Source organism: Pristis pectinata, chromosome 24 (genome assembly GCF_009764475.1).
Source record: "Pristis pectinata isolate sPriPec2 chromosome 24, sPriPec2.1.pri, whole genome shotgun sequence".
Lineage (NCBI taxonomy): Eukaryota > Metazoa > Chordata > Chondrichthyes > Rhinopristiformes > Pristidae > Pristis > Pristis pectinata.
Window position 1 is genome coordinate 33,041,565 of NC_067428.1, and position 21,188 is coordinate 33,062,752.

The 21,188-nt window shown below is 39.9% G+C and overlaps 1 protein-coding gene across 49 annotated transcripts in view; it reads left to right on the forward strand.

Annotated features, from left to right (window-relative positions):
* The first annotated feature begins 7,401 nt into the window (after positions 1 to 7,401).
* LOC127582580 (mucin-16-like) overlaps positions 7,402 to 21,188 on the forward strand; it is a 92,650-nt gene continuing 78,863 nt past the window's right edge. For 30 of the 49 annotated variants that reach the window (XM_052037952.1, XM_052037953.1, XM_052037955.1 and 27 more), the window contains exons 1-16: positions 7,402 to 7,527; positions 8,524 to 8,550; positions 9,029 to 9,144; positions 9,240 to 9,307; positions 9,598 to 9,767; positions 10,755 to 10,781; positions 11,253 to 11,368; positions 15,769 to 15,836; positions 16,127 to 16,296; positions 17,265 to 17,291; positions 17,765 to 17,880; positions 17,976 to 18,043; positions 18,334 to 18,503; positions 20,238 to 20,264; positions 20,740 to 20,855; positions 20,951 to 21,018. In XM_052037952.1, the coding sequence (XP_051893912.1) occupies positions 7,419 to 7,527; positions 8,524 to 8,550; positions 9,029 to 9,144; positions 9,240 to 9,307; positions 9,598 to 9,767; positions 10,755 to 10,781; positions 11,253 to 11,368; positions 15,769 to 15,836; positions 16,127 to 16,296; positions 17,265 to 17,291; positions 17,765 to 17,880; positions 17,976 to 18,043; positions 18,334 to 18,503; positions 20,238 to 20,264; positions 20,740 to 20,855; positions 20,951 to 21,018 (1,463 nt within the window). In that variant the 5' untranslated portion in view covers positions 7,402 to 7,418. Of the gene's footprint in view, positions 7,528 to 8,523; positions 8,551 to 9,028; positions 9,145 to 9,239; positions 9,308 to 9,597; positions 9,768 to 10,754; positions 10,782 to 11,252; positions 11,369 to 11,463; positions 11,532 to 11,824; positions 11,995 to 12,990; positions 13,018 to 15,557; positions 15,674 to 15,768; positions 15,837 to 16,126; positions 16,297 to 17,264; positions 17,292 to 17,764; positions 17,881 to 17,975; positions 18,044 to 18,333; positions 18,504 to 20,237; positions 20,265 to 20,739; positions 20,856 to 20,950; positions 21,019 to 21,188 lie in introns of all 49 variants that reach the window. The other 19 variants (XM_052037974.1, XM_052037988.1, XM_052037995.1 and 16 more) reach the window with 15 other exon arrangements.

The window sequence follows — 21,188 nt, forward strand, 5'->3', positions numbered from 1 at the left end:
TCCCCAAAAATAGTTGTGATAGAAAATGTACAAACCCAAGGACAGGCTCCAGCGTGTAGCATACCAGCACATCAACAGCAAACCACAAGTTCACCAACAACCACTGCAGCTGAAACAACAGCTACAAGTTCCCCAAAAATAGTTGTAATAGAAAATGTACAAACCCAAGGACAGGCTCCAGCGTGTAGCATACCAGCACATCAACAGCAAACCACAAGTTCACCAACAACCACTGCAGCTGAAACAACAACTACAAGTTCCCCAGAAATAATTGTGATAGAAAATGTACAAACACAAGGAAATGCTCCTTCAATTAACAAAACAAGCACCCAAACTTCTACACCCTCCCGAAGTACAACTGTAGCTGAAACGACGTCTACACCATCCACAACGTCTGCACCTTCCACAACAACTGCGGCTGAAACAATGTCTACAAGTTCCCCAGAAATAATTGTGATAGAAAATGTACAAACACAAGGAAACTCTCCTTCAATTAACAAAACAAGGACTCAAACATCCACAACCGTCCCAACAAATGTAGCTGAAAAAACATCCACAACATCTCCACCCTCCCCAACAACCACTGCAGCTGAAACAATGACTACAAGTTCCCCAGAAATAATTGTGATAGAGAATGTACAAACACAAGGACGGGCTCCAGCGTGTAACATACCAGCACATCAACAGCAAACCATAAGTTCACCAACAACCGCTGCAGCTCAAACAACATCTACTAGTTCCCCAGAAATAATTGTGATAGAAAATGTACAAACACAAGGAAACTCTCAATCAATTAACACAGCAAGCATTCATACTCAAACAATCACCCCAACCACAACCATAGCTGAAACAACGTCTACATCTTCTACAACAAATACACCTTCCACAACATCAATACGTTCCTCAACAACCATAGTTGTAACAACAACTACAAGTTCCCCAGAAATAATTGTGATAGAATATGTACAAACACAAGGACAGGCTCTAGCGTGTAACATACCAGCACATCAACAGCAAACCACAAGTTCACCAACAACCACTGCGGCTGAAACAATGTCTACAAGTTCCCCAGAAATAATTGTGATAGAAAATGTACAAACACAAGGAAACTCTCCTTCAATTAACAAAACAAGGACTCGAACATCCACAACCGTCCCAACAAATGTAGCTGAAAAAACATCCACAACATCTCCACCCTCCCCAACAACCACTGCAGCTGAAACAACGACTACAAGTTCCCCAGAAATAATTGTGATAGAGAATGTACAAAGACAAGGACAGGCTCCAGCGTGTAACATACCAGCACATCAACAGCAAACCACAAGTTCACCAACAACCACTGCAGCTCAAACAACATCTACTAGTTCCCCAGAAATAATTGTGATAGAAAATGTACAAACACAAGGAAACCCTCAATCAATTAACACAGCAAGCATTCATACTCAAACATTCACCCCAACTACAACCATAGCTGAAACAACATCTACATCTTCTACAACAAATACACCTTCCACAACATCAATACGTTCCTCAACAACCATAGTTGTAACAACAACTACAAGTTCCCCAGAAATAATTGTGATAGGAAATGTAGAAACCCAAGGAAGTGCTCCTTCAATTAACAAAACAAGCACTCAAACATCTACACCCTCCCCAAGTACAACTGTAGCTGAAACGACGTCCACACCATCCACAATGTCTGCACCTTCCACAACAACCGCGGCTGAAACAATGCCTACAAGTTCCCCAGAAATAATTGTGATAGAGAATGTACAAACTCAAGGACAGGCTCCAGCGTGTAACAGGCCAGCACATCAACAGCAAACCACAAGTTCACCAACAACCACTGCGGCTGAAACATTGGCTACAGGTTCACCAACTATAACTGTTGTGGGTAAGAAAAACAGTGCTGGGCACTTGTCTGTGGAGGATTGAGGATCAAGGTCTTTATGAATCATTACATGTTGATACTTATTACTCAGCAAGCAATCACAGCAGAGATTAGAACAAACATTATTATCAAAATAAACACGGGAAATGTCAGACACAGTGAGCAGGTTAGGCAGCATTGTGGAAAGAGGAACCGAGTAAATAACAAGGGTTGAAAACCCTTCATCAGAACTGGGAAAGTGAACACAAATGGTTAGTTGAAAGTTATAGAGTGGGTGGGGATTAGATGAATAGGGGAAAGGGAATAATTCTGATTGGGTGAGACCAGTGTGCTAACCTATTCCCTGTGGAACTTGCAGCACTCCACTCAGTAAGAACCTCCTTTAGTCTAGTTCCTTCCACTTCCAGTTGTGACATCTTTGATGCCCTCTGCCACATTAACAGTTTTTAGTTTCCTGGTCACAACTGGCTCATCCTCATTTTGACTTGCAGTCTTCTGCACCTACATCCCCACACCACCATCTGCTTCCTCCTTGAACAGATTTCCAACCAGCTCCTCTCCAATTATTCACCTGACTCAACTCTTTTGCACATCAGTCAACTTCTCCAACTCACTCACCTTCTCCAGATCAGAAGTCTGGAATACAAAGACGTGTCCACTGCTTACTGTGGTAGAGAGTTCCACAGGTTCACCGCCCACAGGGTGAAGGAATTTCTCCTGATCTCAGCTCTAATTGCCATACCCACCCTTGCTTCTTGACCGTCCAGCGATCAGAGACATCTGCCCTGTATTAGTCTGTCAGGTTTTGTTAGAATTTTGTCGGTTTCTATGCGATCTCCTCTCATTCCTCTAATCCCCAGTGACTGTAGACCTAATAGATCCAATCTCTGTTCATACATCAGTCCTGCCATCCCAGAAATCAGTCTTGTGAACCTTTGTTGTACTCCCTGCATGGCAAGAATGTCCTTCCTCAGAGGAGACCAAAACTGTATACAAAGGTCCAGATGTGGTCTCACCAAGGCCCTGCACAGCTGCAGGAACTTATCCTTCTTCCCGAAATCAGATCCTGCAACAAAGCCCAACATACTGTTTCCCACCCTAACAGCTTTCAACTACTGATGCACAAGTATTCCCAGGTCTCCTTGCACCTTCCCTTTCTCGATCTATCACAGAGCATCACGTTGTACTGTCAATGTCACTCCATGGCCCATTCTTCAGTCCGCACCAACTGCTCCCATTCCTACAGCACCTTCCCATGCAACCACGGGAGGTGTAGTACCTGGCCACGTAGCTCATCCTTTCCCACCAATGTGGGGACCCAAACAGTCCTTTCAGGTGAAGCAGACATTCACTTGCTTTGGATGTAAAGTGTGCTCACAACTGGTGGCACATTGTAGCTTTCAGAACTGAGTATTAGAACATAGAACATCGAACAGTACAGCACAGGAACAGATCCTTCAGCCCACAATGTCTGTGCCAACCATGATGCCAAATGAAACTAAACCCATCTGCCTGCACATGGTCTATATCCCTCCATTCCCTTCATGTTCATGTGCCTAAGAGCCTCTGAAACACCACTATTGTATCTGCTTCCACCACCTCCCCCGGCAGCCCGTTCCATGCACCTTCCGTTCTCTGTGTAAAAAACTTGCCCTGCACGTCTCCCTTAAACTTTCCCCCCTTATCTTCAAGCTATGCTCTCGAATATTTGACATTTAGCTAAGCCCAACAGTATTTGAATTTCAGATCACTTGCTTTCTCTCTCTGTATCAGCAATTGCCAATTTTTCCAAACCACAACACCCCACCACCCTTGTTTGATGATGATATCTGGGTTGATCCTTTGGGAGCTGAAAGCTGCAAGTTCAAGGGAGTCGGCTGGAGTAAGGGGAGTGGGAAAAGCGAGAAGGTCGATGAATAGAGTCTTGATGACTTCAGAGATCAAATACCTTTCGGACATTTTAACTTGTAAGACAGTCATAACAGTGGGAAATTATCAGTACCTCAGCAAATAATTCACAGTTTGCACCGTTGCTTTTAGTTACAGAGAAGCAAGCACTAAAATAAATTGGGAAGAATTTATTTAGCAGAGGATTCCATGTCTAGATTGGCCATCAAATTATGAGATTAAAAACAGGCTGACAGACACATAATTGGAGAGATAAACAGTCAGACAGACAGACTTTACAAAGCTCTAAGGAATTTGAATTCCAGTTGTCTTGGAATACATCCTTAATTGGCTGTGAGCATTTTAAGTTTGTTCAAATTATTGGAGATTTAAAGGGTTTTGGATTCTTTCAATAACATTTTCCAATTCTTTCTTTAAAATTTTCTTTACAAAGCCACCTATTGTTCCTGTACAAAATAAGCCCATCAGTCAAGAGAATGCAGATAATTCAGCTGCTGTGCTCCATTCACATCAAGTGTGGGCAGCTCCACAAGTTTAGAAACTTAAAGCATTTATAATTCACAAAGAAATGCTTAAAATAACAAGAATGGGTTATACGCCACCCACAATCATTACAATCATTACAGTGAGAGTGAGGTGAGAGATGATCTGCCACTCTGTGATTTATAGCTGTCAGTTTAGTAGAACATCAAACAGTACAGCACAGGTTTTTTGGCCCATGATGTCTGTGCCGAACACAGTCAGATTAGACTGAATCTTTTCTGCCTGCACCTGATTCCTCCATTCCCTGCATCTTCATGTACCTGTCTAAAAGCTTTTTAAACACCACCATCATATCTGCTTCCACTATTCCCGCTGGCAGTCCGTTGCAGGCACCCACCACTCGCTGTGTAAAAGCTTGCCCCGCACATCTCCTTTAAACCTTCCCCCTCTCACCTTAAATGCATGTCCTCTAGTACTTGACATTTCAACCCTGGGAGAGAGAATCTGACTGTCTGCCATGTCTCTGTCTCTCTATGAAGGGTAATCATGGAGTGATGAAGTAGAAGGAGAGTTTTTGATTCCAAAGAAAAGTTAATCAAAAGGGCAGCAAGCAGTGCACATCCTTGGCAAGTCCCAAACCACTTCACAACTATCTGAGCACTTCATGACATGCAGTCTCTGTCTTTAAAAGTTGAACTAAACAGCTCAGAAATTGGACTCCCCAGTCAAGTAAAAATCTGATGGACGAGAAATATGCAAAATGGGCCACCATTTCTGCCAGGTTTCTGTACCATAATTCATTTCAGGATCTGGTATCACTGCCAAGGCCAGCATTTATTGTCCATCCTAATGACCCTGGAGAAGGAGGTGGTGAGCTGCCCTCTTGAACCTCTGCAGTTCTCCTGGTGAAGGTGTTCCTACAGTGCTGTTGGGGAGGGAGTTCCAGGATTTAGACCCAGTGACAATGAGGGACCAGTGATATATTCCTCAGTCAGGATGTTGTGTGACTTGGAAGGGAGCCTGAAGGTGGTGGCATTCCCATGAACCTGTGGCCCTGGTCCTTCTCAGTGGTGGATGTCACACATTGCACCCACTGTGCACCACTGATGGATGGAACGAATGATAAGGGTGGTTGATGCAGTCCAAATCAAAGGGGCTGCTTTCTCCTGGAGGGTGTCTAGCTTCTTGAGTTGTTGGCATGGCACTCATCCAGGCACATGGAGAGCATTGCATCACACTCCAGACTGGTGCCTTGAGGATTGTGGAAGTCTATAGGGTGTGAGGGAGTGAATCACTTGCTGCAGGACACCTAACCTCTGATCTGTTCTTACAGCCACAGTATTTATGTAGCTAGTCCATTTGGATTTATGTTCAATGGTGACATCCAAGATATTGAGGGTGTAGTCCGAGCTACACTAATTCATTTGAATGTCAAAGTGGTCACTTGAACATGAAATAATCTGCTGTCTGATTCTTCAGAAATCCCTATGATTTGACATTTAGCTCACCTGATTTGTATGCTCCCTTTAATCTCACTGGATCCCTGTTACCCCCACTCTCGTTAAATGCCCCATTTCCTGTGCTCTCTTTCAATTCACCAGGCCCTGTTCCCATGCTCCTTTTAATCTCACCAGGACACCTTTCCCTCACTCCCTTTAACCTCACTGGGGCCCCATACAGGGTGCTCCCTGGACATTCAATCCCTGCTCTCACAATGCTTTCAAATTCAACAGGGCCCCTTCTCCTGCACTCCCTTACAGGGGCCCTACTCTGATACTCCCTTTAATGCCCAGAGAACATGAGAACATATACAAATTTGGGATAGCAGCATTTTTGAAGCTGCATTTTTGGTTATTTTCAGGGCCAAAATATCAACTAGCTTGAATTTCATAAAGGAAATTAAAAAAAAGTCCTTATGGTATCTCTGTTTTGATAAACAAGTCAAATGTAGTTCATATAATAACATTATCCCAGAAGTGGGGGGGAAGGAGAAATACTCGTCCAACTGCAGAGTATCCTGATCATCAGCTGACACTGACCATTTTCCAAACACAAATCCAAAGACACCCAGACAGGGTCTAGAGTCTGAGTGACGTCCATGGTACAGCATAAACAAAACTTTCCTTCAAATTTCTAAACGAAAAACAGCATGTTGTTAAAATTACGAAAATAAAAAGCCACCAGAATGAATGACGATAAGCTTCAAAAATTAGAATCTTGACAGGGAAATAAGAGAATTCATTAAGATGTGTGCCGACAAAAATGTTTATATTTATTCACAAACCAAATGCAGTTTTTGATGTCTACTCATGGCTAATGCCAAGAACGATCATTAAATAAGACAGGCAAAATTCAAATTAACAAATTTGGCAAATATTTGCACCAATACATTTGCACATTCATTTGTTGGTTCACGTGCCCAGAATTCCATCAATACAAAATAGATCTTGAAAAATGATAAAATTGTGGTAATTTCCAAGTACTAAATTGTGTCCTCTGTTTCTGCAGTTCCTGTCGAGGAAACAAATCCCATCAAATACAACCTGTCGTTCATTGTGAAAAATCCAACATTTGGAGAAATTAAATCAAACCCATCAAAACAGGCGAACATGATCTCAGCTGAGGTGAGAGAGTTGTACCAGTTAGTTTGCTGGTGATATATTACTTCATTGTTTCCTTTTTATTCCTCATTATGAGCCAATTTTGCTTTGCCCAACAGCTCAGAGACCTGTTCATGAACAGCAGGATCAATGCAACATTCATGAAATGCATCGTGCACACATACAGGTAAAAAATATTGACAATATATTTGTTTAAATTATTAAACAATCACTCTCCATAAGTCATTATGTAAGAGTACTGAGAAAGGTAAAAATTGAAAATCCCAAAATATTCAAAGGATATATCGCAACCATATCAGTGCAGGAATAATAAAACTTTAAGTTTCCTACAAAGTGTTAAATCAAATCCAGATATTAGACATCATCAAAATCTTGTTCTGGCAGAGAAGCAGCAACATTGATTTTGCACAAATATGTTAATCACTTTGGACAAACTTCTGTTGCTTTTCTGCAGAGAGGTAACGGTTGACAGCACCCGAGTGACAGCTAATTGTTCATTCAAAAATGAGTCTGCCATGGAAGGAATCGACAGAGAACTTGTTTATCAAGTATTTGAAGAGGAGACCAAAGATGTTTCCACACTTGGGCCATACGAATTGGAGAACCACAGCCTCTATGTAAATGGTACTTATCCACCCATTCCGTAATGTTTCCCCTTGTCTTCTGCTTCACCCAGTCTATAGTTCATGATGACATGTAGAGGTCACAGCACTACGATCAGGGGCAAGGCAACAAATCCACACAAGTCCTTCACCAGCTCAACAGCTGACTGTTCAGGCTCCCAGTGAAGCCCGGCAGGGCAGACATTTTAATTTACAGACAGCACAGCCGATGGTAAATGAAACAGAATGTGTGTCCAAGGCAACTTTTCATCAATCATGTAAAATTTCAGACAAATTAAGAGGAAAAACCAAAAAAGAATTACATGGCAGATCATGGAATATATAGAATAATTCATTGTTCAGAACAATTAAGAAGGCCTTTGAACTTTGATTATCACCTATTACTTGAGGGATTCATCAAGACCTTTGACACTATCCATAAAACAAGCCACATACAGGAAGACACATGCACACTATCAATATCTACCGACACATCAGCTTTACATTGAGCATGGAGTTATCCACAACACAGACTCACAGGTGCTTTCACAGTCCAATATACTGATCACCAATTATAAATTATATCCAGTGAAAATTTCTTTAAACCTTAATCAACTTAAAACTGTTATGGGCTTGTATATGAACATATCAGGAAGGACTACATACAAAATATCTTGCCCTTTTGCAAAACAAATCTTAAATTAATGCACAGACTTGCTCTTCATGGCTAGTCTTCACACTCACTCTCTGCTTCATTGGTTTGACAGCCCAGAATAGATTCTTACCTCCTGACAAGTGTATAACCTGCAAGTCATATACAAGTTGTTTTGATAAATGACAAAATGAACCTGCATGCTGTTGAACCATTGGAAATATCACGGTCCCGGATGTTGAACATTTAGGAGACTTCACATTTGGCACTCTATTTAAAATTAAATAGATAACATTACTTTCAGGTTGTTAAAACACTACAATAAACTGTAACAGTGTTTTCTGATGACTCAATCTTTGTTTGCAGATTACGTGGAGTTACCCACTGCCATTGGTGAGTATGGGTTTCTAATGCATTTTACTGGATATGTTTGCCCATTCTCTCATTCAAGATGACTGCAACTAACTTATTCTGCAAAATTATCATTGGGTACTCATGAAATGATGCCTTCTGTTTCATGGTAAATAGCTTTACCAGAAGTATTGAGTCCCAAGGCTGTTGAAGAAATGCATGAATGGAACACTTTACTTGCTGATGAAAAAAAACATGTTTTCATTTCTTAACAACACAAATGAAGTTTCAATGTCAATTTCTCATCACTGATGGCATGAATAATTGACAAATCCTCCTGCTGACATCTTGGTGCTGAATTCCACTGAACAAATGGAGCAAACATTTACATCAGATTACATTTGTATTTCTCGATCTGTTGTTGAAGCTGTACAGCATTCCAGCAATGGGAAACTGTTCTTAAAATACGCTACAGTTATGCTACTTTCCAGGTGATAAACTGTGTCCTCTGTTTCCGCAGTTCCAGTCGAGGAAACAAATCCTGTCATATACAACCTGTCGTTCATTGTGAAAAATCTGACATTTGAGGAAGTTATATCAAACCCATCAGAAAAGGAGAACATGATCTCAGCTGAGGTGAGAGAGTTGTACAAGTTAGTTTGCTGGTGATATATTACCTCATTATTTCCATTTTATTCCTCATTATGAGCCATTTTCACTTTGCCCAACAGCTCACGGACCTGTTCATGAACAGTAGCATCAATGCAACATTCATGAAATGCATCGTACACACATTCAGGTAACACATGTGAACATTTCTACTACATTATTAAACTTTCATTCTGCTTAAGTTATTATGTTAGAGTACTGAGATGGACAAAATTTGCCACATCCCAAAATATGCAAAGGACATTTCCCAACAATATCAGTGCAGAATAAGCAAAACTTTTAATCGAGGTTAGTACTGACCATTAATTCGACTCCTGAATTTAAACATCAGCAAAATTGTGTTCTGGCTTAGAAGCATCAACATTGATTTTGCACAAATATGTTAATCACTTTGGACAAACTTCTGTTGCTTTTCTGCAGAGAGGTAACGGATGACAGCACCCGAGTGACAGCTAATTGTTCATTCAAAAATGAGTCTGTCATGGAAGGAATCGACAGAGAACTTGTTTATCAAGTATTTGAAGAGGAGACCAAAGACTTTTCCACACTCGGGCCATACGAATTGGAGAACCACAGCCTCTATGTAAATGGTACTTATCCATCCATTCCGTAATGTTTCCCTTTGTCTTCTACTTCACCCAGTCTATAGTACGTGACGACTTACAGAGGTCACAGCACCACAATCAGGTGCAAGGCAACAAATCCACACAAATCCTTCACCAGGTCAACTGCTGACTGTTCAGGCTCCCAGTGAAGCCTGGCAGGGCAGGCATTTTAATTTACTGACAGCAGAGCCGATGGTAAATGAAAAGGAATGTGTATCCAAGACAACTTTTATCAAACTTGTAAAATTTGAGACAATAGGAAAAACCAGAAGAGAATTACATGGCAGATCATGGAATATATTGGATAATTCATAGTTCATAATGATTAAGAAGGCCTTTGAACTATCACCTATTACTTGAGAGATTCATCAACACCTTTGACGCTATCCATAAAATGAGCCACAAGCAGGAAGACACATGCACACTATCAATATCTACTGACACATCAGCTTTACATTAAGCATGGAGGTATCCACAACACAGACTCACAGGTGCTTTCACAGTCCAATATACTGATCACCAATTATAAATCACTTACATCGAAAATTTCTTTGAGTCTCGGTCAACATTAAACTGTTATGGGCTTGTATATGAACATATCAGGAAGGACTACATACAAAATATTGTGCCCTATTGCAAAACAAATATTAAATTAATATAGACTCTTGCTTTTCAGAGCCAGCCTTCACACAAACACTCTGCTTCATCAGTTAGACAGCTCAGAATAGATTCTCACCTCCTGACAAGTTTACAAGGTGCAGGTCAACAACAAATTCCTTTCATAAAATGACAAAATGAAGCTGCATGTTGTTGAATACATGGAGACATCACACACCGATGTTGAGTAACTAGAAGCCTTGATGATTGGCCCTCTATTTAAAATTAAATAAATAACATGACTTGCAGGTTGTTAAAACACAATAAAAAGGTGCAATACTCCTTTCTGATTACTCAATCTTTCTTTGATTTCAGATTACATGGAGTTACCCACTGCCATTGGTGAGTATGGATTTCTTTTGCATATGATTGGTCCAGGTTGCCCATGATCTGCATTGAAGACAGTGGCAAATAACTTTTTCTGCAAAATTATTATTTGATACTCGTGAAATGATGCCTTCTTTTTGGTACATAGCTTCACAAAAGGTACTGAGTCCTAAGGCTGTCCAAGAAACGAATGAATTGAAAATTTGCTTGCTGAAAGAAAAATATGTTTCTGTGTGTTAAAAGTCAAAGAAGTTTCGACATCTACTTCTCATCACTTATGGCAGGAACAATTGACAAACCCTTCTGCCGACATCTTGGTGCAGAATTCAACTGAACAAATGCAGCAAACATTTGCCCCAGATTACATTTGTCTTTGTCGATCTGTTGTTTAAGCTGTACAGCATTCCAGCAATGGGAAACTGTTCTTGAAATTCGGTACAGTCGTGCTACTTTCCAGGTGATAAATTGTGTCCTCTGTTTCCGCAGTTCCTGTTGAGGAAACAAATCCCATCAAATACAACCTGTCGTTCATTGTGAAAAATCCAACATTTGGAGAAATTAAATCAAACCCATCAAAACAGGCAAACATGATTGCAGCTGAGGTGAGAGAGTTGTACAAGTTAGTTTGCTGGTGATACGTTACTTCATTGCTTCCTTTTTATTCCTCATCATGAGTCATTTTTGCTTTGCCCAACAGCTCACAGACCTGTTCCTGAACAGCAGGATCAATGCAAAATTCATGAAATGCATCGTACACACATTCAGGTAACACGTGAACGTTTCTACTCAATTATTAAGCCTTCATTCTGCTTCAGTCATTACTGCATGTAAGAGTACTGAGATGGAAAAAAATTGCCACATCACTAAAAATTCAATAGATATTTTTTAACAATGTCAGTGCAGGAATAATGAATCTTCTAACACAGGTTTGTACCTACTGTTATTTCAACACTTTAATTTAAACATCATCTAAATCTTGTTCTTGCTTAGAAACATCAAAGTTCATTTTGCACAAATATGTTAATCACTTTGGACAAACTTCTTTTGCTTTTCTGCAGAGAGGTAACGGTTGACAGCACCCGAGTGACAGCTAATTGTTCATTCAAAAATGAGTCTGCCATGGAAGGAATCGACAGAGAACTTGTTTATCAAGTATTTGAAGAGGAGACCAAAGATGTTTCCACACTTGGGCCGTACGAATTGGAGAACCACAGCCTCTATGTAAATGGTACCTATCCACCCATTCCGTAATGTTTCCCCTTGTCTTCTGCTTCACCCAGTCTATAGTTCGTGATGACATGTAGAGGTCACAGCACTACGATCAGGGGCAAGGCAACAAATCCACACAAGTCCTTCACCAGCTCAACAGCTGACTGTTCAGGCTCCCAGTGAAGCCCGGCAGGGCAGACATTTTAATTTACAGACAGCACAGCCGATGGTAAATGAAACAGAATGTGTGTCCAAGGCAACTTTTCATCAATCATGTAAAATTTCAGACAAATTAAGAGGAAAAACCAAAAAAGAATTACATGGCAGATCATGGAATATATAGAATAATTCATTGTTCAGAACAATTAAGAAGGCCTTTGAACTTTGATTATCACCTATTACTTGAGGGATTCATCAAGACCTTTGACACTATCCATAAAACAAGCCACATACAGGAAGACACATGCACACTATCAATATCTACCGACACATCAGCTTTACATTGAGCATGGAGTTATCCACAACACAGACTCACAGGTGCTTTCACAGTCCAATATACTGATCACCAATTATAAATTATATCCAGTGAAAATTTCTTTAAACCTTAATCAACTTAAAACTGTTATGGGCTTGTATATGAACATATCAGGAAGGACTACATACAAAATATCTTGCCCTTTTGCAAAACAAATCTTAAATTAATGCACAGACTTGCTCTTCATGGCTAGTCTTCACACTCACTCTCTGCTTCATTGGTTTGACAGCCCAGAATAGATTCTTACCTCCTGACAAGTGTATAACCTGCAAGTCATATACAAGTTGTTTTGATAAATGACAAAATGAACCTGCATGCTGTTGAACCATTGGAAATATCACGGTCCCGGATGTTGAACATTTAGGAGACTTCACATTTGGCACTCTATTTAAAATTAAATAGATAACATTACTTTCAGGTTGTTAAAACACTACAATAAACTGTAACAGTGTTTTCTGATGACTCAATCTTTGTTTGCAGATTACGTGGAGTTACCCACTGCCATTGGTGAGTATGGGTTTCTAATGCATTTTACTGGATATGTTTGCCCATTCTCTCATTCAAGATGACTGCAACTAACTTATTCTGCAAAATTATCATTGGGTACTCATGAAATGATGCCTTCTGTTTCATGGTAAATAGCTTTACCAGAAGTATTGAGTCCCAAGGCTGTTGAAGAAATGCATGAATGGAACACTTTACTTGCTGATGAAAAAAAACATGTTTTCATTTCTTAACAACACAAATTAAGTTTCAATGTCAATTTCTCATCACTGATGGCATGAATAATTGACAAATCCTCCTGCCGACATCTTGGTGCTGAATTCCACTGAACAAATGGAGCAAACATTTGCATCAGATTACATTTGTATTTCTCCATAGAACCATAGAACACTACAGCACAGAAAACAGGCCCTTCGGCCCTTCTAGTCTGTGCCAAAACTTTATTTCACTAGTCCCATTGACCTGCACCCAGTGCATAACCCTCCAGACCTCTCCCATTTATGTCTCTATCCAATTTATTCTTAAAATTTGAGAGTGAGCCCACATTTACCACTTCAGATGGCAGCTCGTTCCATACTCCCACCACTCTCCAAGTGAAGAAGTTCCCCCTAATGTTCCCCCTAAACCATTCCCCTTTCACCCTAAAGCCATGTCCTCTCATACTCATCTCTCCTAATCTAGGCGGAAAGAGCCTACTCGCTTTAACTCTGTATATGCTCCTCATAATTTTGTAAACCTCTATCAAATCTCCCCTCATTCTTCTACGTTCCAAGGAATAAAGTCCTATTCCCCGTAACTCAACTCCTGAAGACCCAGCAACATTCTAGTAAATCTTCTCTCCACTCTTTCAACCTTACTGATATCCTTCCTATATTTAGGTGACCAGAACTGCACACAATACTCAAAATTTGGCCTCACCAATGTCTTATACAACCTCACCATAACATCTCAACTCCTATACTCAATACTTCGATTTATGAATGTCAGGATGCCAAAAGCTTCCTTTACAAACCTGTCTACCTGTGACGTCACTTTCAGGGAATTATGCATCTGAACTCACAGATCCCTTTGTTCCTCCGCACTCCTCAGGGCCCTACCATTTACTGTGTGTGTCCTACCTTGATTTGTCCTTCCAAAATGCAACACCTCACACTTGTCTGCATTAAATTCCATCTGCCATTTTCTGGCCCATTCTTCCAGTTGGTTCGGATCCCTCTGCAAGCTTTGAAAGCCTTCCTCGCTGTTCACTACGCCTCCAATCTTAGTGTCATCAGCAAACTTGCTGATCCAATTTACCACATTATCATCTAGATCATTGATATAGACAACAAACAAGAATGGCCCCAGCACAGATCCCTGAGGCACACCACTAGTCACAGGCCTCCAGTCTGAGAAACAATCATCCACTACCACTCTCTGTCTTCTCCCACACAGCCAATATCGAATCCAATTTACAACCTCTCCATGGACACCTAGTGTCTGAACCTTCTGAACTAACCTCCCATGTCGGACCTTGTCAAAGGCCTTACTAAAGTCCATGTAGACAACATCCACAGCCTTTCCTTCATCTACTTTCTTTGTAACCTCTTCGAAAAACTCTACAAGATTCATTAAACACGATCTACCATGCACAAAGGCATGCTGACTATCCTTAATCAGCCCTTGGCTGTCAAATACATGTATATCTGATCTCTCAGAACACCTTCCAATAATTTACCTACTATTGATGTTAGGCTCACCGGCCTGTAATTACCTGGTTTACTTTTAGAGCATTTTTTAAACAACAGAACAACATAAGCTACCCTCCAGTCCTCCGGCACCGCACCCATGGCTAAGGACATTTTAAATATATCTGCCAGGGCCCCTGCAATTTCTACACTAGTCTCTCTCATGGTCCGAGGAAATATCTTGTCAGACCCTGGGGATTTATCTACCTTTATTCGCTGTAAGGCAGCAAGCACCTCCTCCTCTTTAATCTCTATATGTTCCATGACACTATTGCCTGTTTCCCTTCCTTCCATATACACTATGCCAGTTTCCTGAGTAAATACTGATGCAAAAAAACTCTTTAAGATCTCCCCCATCTCCTGAGGCTCCACACATAGCCCACCATGCTGATCTTCTAGGGACCAATTTTGTCCTGTACTATCCTTTTACTCTTAATATACTTGTAGAAACCCTTCAGGTTTACCTTCAGATTACCTGCCACAGTAACTTCATGTCTTCTTTTTGCCTTCCAGATTTCCTTCTTTAGTATTTTCTTACTTTTTCTATACTCCTCAAGTACCTCATTTGTGCCTAGTTGCCTATACCTGCTATACACCTCTCTCTTTTTCTTAACCAGATTGGCAATATCCCGTGAAAACCAAGGTTCTCTATGCCGGTTAACTTTGCCTTTAATCCTGGCAGGAACGTGCAAACTCTGCACTCTCCAAAATCTGTTGTTTCAGCTGTACAGCATTCCAGCAATGGGAAACTGTTCTTGAAATATGGTACTGCCGTGCTACTTTCCAGATGATAAATTGTGTCCTCTGTTTCCGCAGTTCCTGTTGAGGAAACAAATCCCATCAAATACAACCTGTCGTTTGTTGTGAAAAATCCAACATTTGGAGAAATTAAATCAAACCCATCAAAACAGGCAAACATGATTGCAGCTGAGGTGAGAGAGTTGTACAAGTTAGTTTGCTGGTGATAACTTACCTTATTGTTTCCTTTTTATTCCTCATTATGAGCCATTTTTGCTTTGCCCAACAGCTCACAGACCTGTTCATGAACAGCAGGATCAAAGCAACATTCATGAAATGCATCGTACACACATTCAGGTAACACATACCAACATTTCTACTCAATTATTAAACCTTCATTCTGCTTAAGCCATTTTGTAAGAGTACTGAGATGGAAAAAATTTGCCAAATCACTAAAACTTCAAAAGATATTTCTCAACAATATCTGTGCATGAATAATGAACATTCGAACAGAGGTTTGTATCGACTGTTATTTCAACACTTCAATTTAAACATCATCAAAATCTTGTTCTGGCATAGAAGCATCAACATTGGTTTTGCACAAATATGTTAATCACTTTGGACAAACTTCTTTTGCTTTTCTGCAGAGAGGTGACGGATGACAGCACCCAAGTGACAGCTAATTGTTTATTCAAATATGAGTCTGCCGTGGCAGGAATCGACAGAGAACTTGTTTATCAAGTATTTGAAGAGGAGACCAAAGGCATTTCCACACTTGGGCCGTACGAATTGGAGAACCACAGCCTCTATGTAAATGGTACTTATCCACCCATTCCGTAATCTTTCCCCTTGTCTTCTACTTCACCCAGTCTATAGTACGTGATGACTTGCAAAAGGCACATCACCATAATCAGGGGCAAGGCAACAAATCCACACAAGTCCTTCACCAGCTCCCAGTGAAGCCCGGCAGGACAAACATTTTAATTTACTGACAGCACAGCTGATGGTAAATGAAAGGGAGTGTGTATCCAAGGCAACTTTTTGACAAACTTGTAAAATTTGAGACAATTTAATAGGAAAAACCAGAAGAGAATTACATGGCAGATCATAGAGTATATTGAATAATTCATTGTTCATAATGATTAAGAAGGCCTTTGAACTTTGATTATCACCTGTTACTTGAGAGATTCATCAATACCTTTGACACTATCCATAAAATGAGCCACATCCAGGAAGACACATACACACTATCAATATCTACTGACACATCAGCTTTGCATTGAGCATGGAGTTATCCACAACACAGACTCACAGGTGCTTTCACAGTCCAATATACTGATCACCAATTATAAATCACTTCCAGTGAAAAGTTCTTTAAGTCTCAGTCAATGTAAAACTGTTATGGGCTTGTATATGAACATATCAGGAATGACTACATGCAAAATATCGTGCCCTTTTGCAAAACAAATGTTAAGTTAATACACAGTCTTGCTCTTCAGAACCGGCCTTCACACTAACAATCCACTTCATCAGTGTGACAGTTCAGAATAGATTCTTACCTGCAAGGTGCAGGTCAAACACAAATTCCTTTTATCAAATGCAAATATAAAGCTGAATGTTGTTGAATTCATGGAAATACCACAGTCACCGCTGTTGAATTACTAGAAGCCTTGACGATTGGCACTCTATTTAAAATTAAATAGATTTCATGACTCTCAGGTTGTTAAGGCAGAATAAAAAGCTGCAATACTCCTTTCTGATTACTCAATCTTTCTTTGATTATAGATTACATGGAGTTACCCACTGCCATTGGTGAGTATGGGTTTCTTTTGCATTTGATTGGATACACTGGCCCATGCTCTGCATTCAAGAGAATTGCAAATAACTCATTCTGCAAAATTATCATTTGATGCTCGTGAAATGATGCCTTTTATTTGGTACATAGCTTCACAAAAAGAATTGAGTCCTAAGGCTGTCCAAGAACCAATGAATTGAAAGGTTTGCTTGCTGATAGAAAAAGATGTTTCCATTTGTCACCAAACCCAAAGCAGTTTCGACATCTACTCCTCATCACTTCTGGCAGGAGCAATTGACAAACACTCCTGCCCACAGCTTGGTGCGGAATTCCACTGAACAAATGCAGCAAACATTTGCCTCAGATTACATTTGTATTTCTCAATCTGTTGTTTAAACTGTACAGCATTCCAGCAATGGGAAACTGTTCATGAAATACGGTACAGTCGTGCTACTTTCCTGGTCATAAATTGTGTCCTCTGTTTCCGCAGTTCCTGTCGAGGAAACAAATCCCATCAAATACAACCTGTCGTTTGTTGTGAAAAATCCAACATTTGGAGAATTTAAATCAAACCCATCAAAACAGGCAAACATGATTGCAGCTGAGGTGAGAGAGTTGTACAAGTTAGTTTGCTGGTGATAACTTACCTTATTGTTTCCTTTTTATTCCTCATTATGAGCCATTTTTGCTTTGCCCAACAGCTCACAGACCTGTTCATGAACAGCAGGATCAAAGCAACATTCATGAAATGCATCGTACACACATTCAGGTAACACATACCAACATTTCTACTCAATTATTAAACCTTCATTCTGCTTAAGCCATTTTGTAAGAGTACTGAGATGGAAAAAATTTGCCAAATCACTAAAACTTCAAAAGATATTTCTCAACAATATCTGTGCATGAATAATGAACATTCGAACAGAGGTTTGTATCGACTGTTATTTCAACACTTCAATTTAAACATCATCAAAATCTTGTTCTGGCATAGAAGCATCAACATTGGTTTTGCACAAATATGTTAATCACTTTGGACAAACTTCTTTTGCTTTTCTGCAGAGAGGTGACGGATGACAGCACCCAAGTGACAGCTAATTGTTTATTCAAATATGAGTCTGCCGTGGCAGGAATCGACAGAGAACTTGTTTATCAAGTATTTGAAGAGGAGACCAAAGGCATTTCCACACTTGGGCCGTACGAATTGGAGAACCACAGCCTCTATGTAAATGGTACCTATCCACCCATTCCGTAATCTTTCCCCTTGTCTTCAGCTTCACCCAGTCTATAGTACGTGACGACTTGCAGAGGTCACATCACCACAATCATGGACAAGGGTATAAATCCACACAAGTCCTTCACCAGCTCCCAGTGAAGCCTGGCAGGACAAACATTTTAATTTACTGACAGCACAGCTGATGGTAAATGAAAGGGAGTGTGTATCCAAGGCAACTTTTTGACAAACTTGTAAAATTTGAGACAATTTAATAGGAAAAACCAGAAGAGAATACATGGCAGATCATGGAGTATATTGAATAATTCATTGTTCATAATGATTAAGAAGGCCTTTGAACTTTGTTTATCACCTGTTACTTGAGAGATTCATCAACACCTTTGACACTATCCATAAAATGAGCCACAAGCAGGAAGTCACGTACACACTATCAATATCTACTGACACATCAGCGTTACATTAAGCATGGAGTTATCCACAACACAGACTCACAGGTGCTTTCACAGTCCAATATACTGATCACCAATTTTAAATCACTTACATCGAAAATGTCTTTGAAGCTTTGTCAACATAAAACTGTTATGGTCTTGTACATGAACATATCAGGAAGGACTACATATAAAATATTGTGCCATTTTGCCAAACAGATATTAAATTAATATAGACTCTTGCTCTTCAGAGCCAGCCTTCACACTAACACTCTGCTTCATCAGTTAGACAACTCAAAATAGATTCTCGCCTCTTGACTAGTGCACAAGGTGCAGGTGAACAACAAATTCCTTTCATAAAATGACAAAATGAAGCTGCATGATGACCTGCAGAGGTCACAGCACCACAATCAGGGGCAAGGCAACAAATCCACACAAATCCTTCACCAGCTCAACAGCTGATGCTTTAGGCTACAAATGAGGCCTGGAAGGAACAGACATTTTTCTGTACTGACAGCACAGCCATGGGAGTATTGAATGTGTATCCATGGCTGCATGTTTTCAGTCATCTCAATTTTGAGATAAATTAATAGGAAAACCAAAAAGAATTACAAGGCATATCATGGAGTTATATTGAATTATTCATTGTTCATAGCCATTAAGAAAGACATTGAACCTTGAAAGATTCACCAATCAATTGATTGATACTATCCATGAAACAAGCCACCTCATGGAAGACACATATGCACACTTCCAATATTTAACATCACACTAGCTCTGCACTGAGCATACAGTTGTCCATGGACACCATCATGTGGTAATCCACTGACATAATTCCACACACATTCACAGGTTCATTCACCGATCAATATATATATGCCAATTGGAAATTACTCACAGTGAAAATTTCTTTAAACCTTAATCACCTGTTTCGGGTATCTACATGAATGGGTCAGGAAGGGATGCTCATGGAATATTCTACCATTTTTCAAAAAGAGTCTGAAACTAATTCTTGCTTTCTACGGCCAGCTTTCACACCAACACTCTGTGTCACTATGTTGATACCTAGAAATGTCTTTTACTTCCTGAAAAATGTCTAAGGTGCAATTGGAAAACAAATTCCTCTAAAAAAAATTTTAAAATGAAGCTGCCTGTTGTCAAATTGATGGATATCCCGCAGCCCCATATTCTGAAGATCCAAGGGGGTGACCACTGATTGCATTCTTGAAATTAAATAGGTAATAGTATTTCTGGTTAATAATGCAATAAGGCCTTCTGATAGCTCAATCTTTCTTTGCTTCCAGATTACAGCAAGGTACCCACTGTAATTGGTGAGTGTGGTTTTCTATTGTATTTTATAGTATATGTTTACCTATTCTCTGCATTCAAGATGATTGCAACTAATTTATTCTGCAAAATTATCATTTGATATTTGTGAAATGATGACTTCTCTTTTACGTAAATTCCTTTACAAAAGAGTTAAGGCTCAAGCTTGTTTGAGAAATGAATGAATTGAAAAATTTGCTTGCTGATAGAAAAATATGTTTTCGTTTGTTACCAAACACAAAGCAGTTTTGATATCTACTTCTTGTCACTTCTGGCAGGAACAATTGACAAACCCTCCTGCCGACATCTTGGTGCAGAATTCCATTGAACAAATGCAGCAAACATTTGCCCCAGATTACATTTGCATTTCTCGATCTGTTGTTTAAGCTGTACAGCATTCCAGCAATGGGAAACTGTTCTTGAAATAGGGTACAGTCGTGCTACTTTCCAGGTGATAAATTGTGTCCTCTGTTTCTGCAGTTCCAGTCGAGGAAACAAATCCCATCAAATACAACCTGTCGTTCATTGTGAAAAATCCAACATTTGGAGAAATTAAATCAAACCCATCAAAACAGGCGAACATGATTGCAGCTGAGGTGAGAGGGTTGTACAAGTTAGTTTGCTGGTGATATATTACTTCATTGTTTCCTTTTTATTCCTCATCATGAGCCATTTTTGCTTTGCCCAACAGCTCACAGACCTGTTCCTGAACAGCAGAATCAATGCAACGTTCATGAAATGTATCATACACACATTCAGGTAACACGTGAACATTTCTACTCAACTATTAAAAAATCATTCTGCTTTAGTCATTATGTAAAAGTACTGAGATAACATTTGCCACATCCTAAAAAATACAAAGGATACTTCTCAACAATATCAGTGCAGGAATAATAACACTTTTAATGGAAGATTGTACTGACCGATAA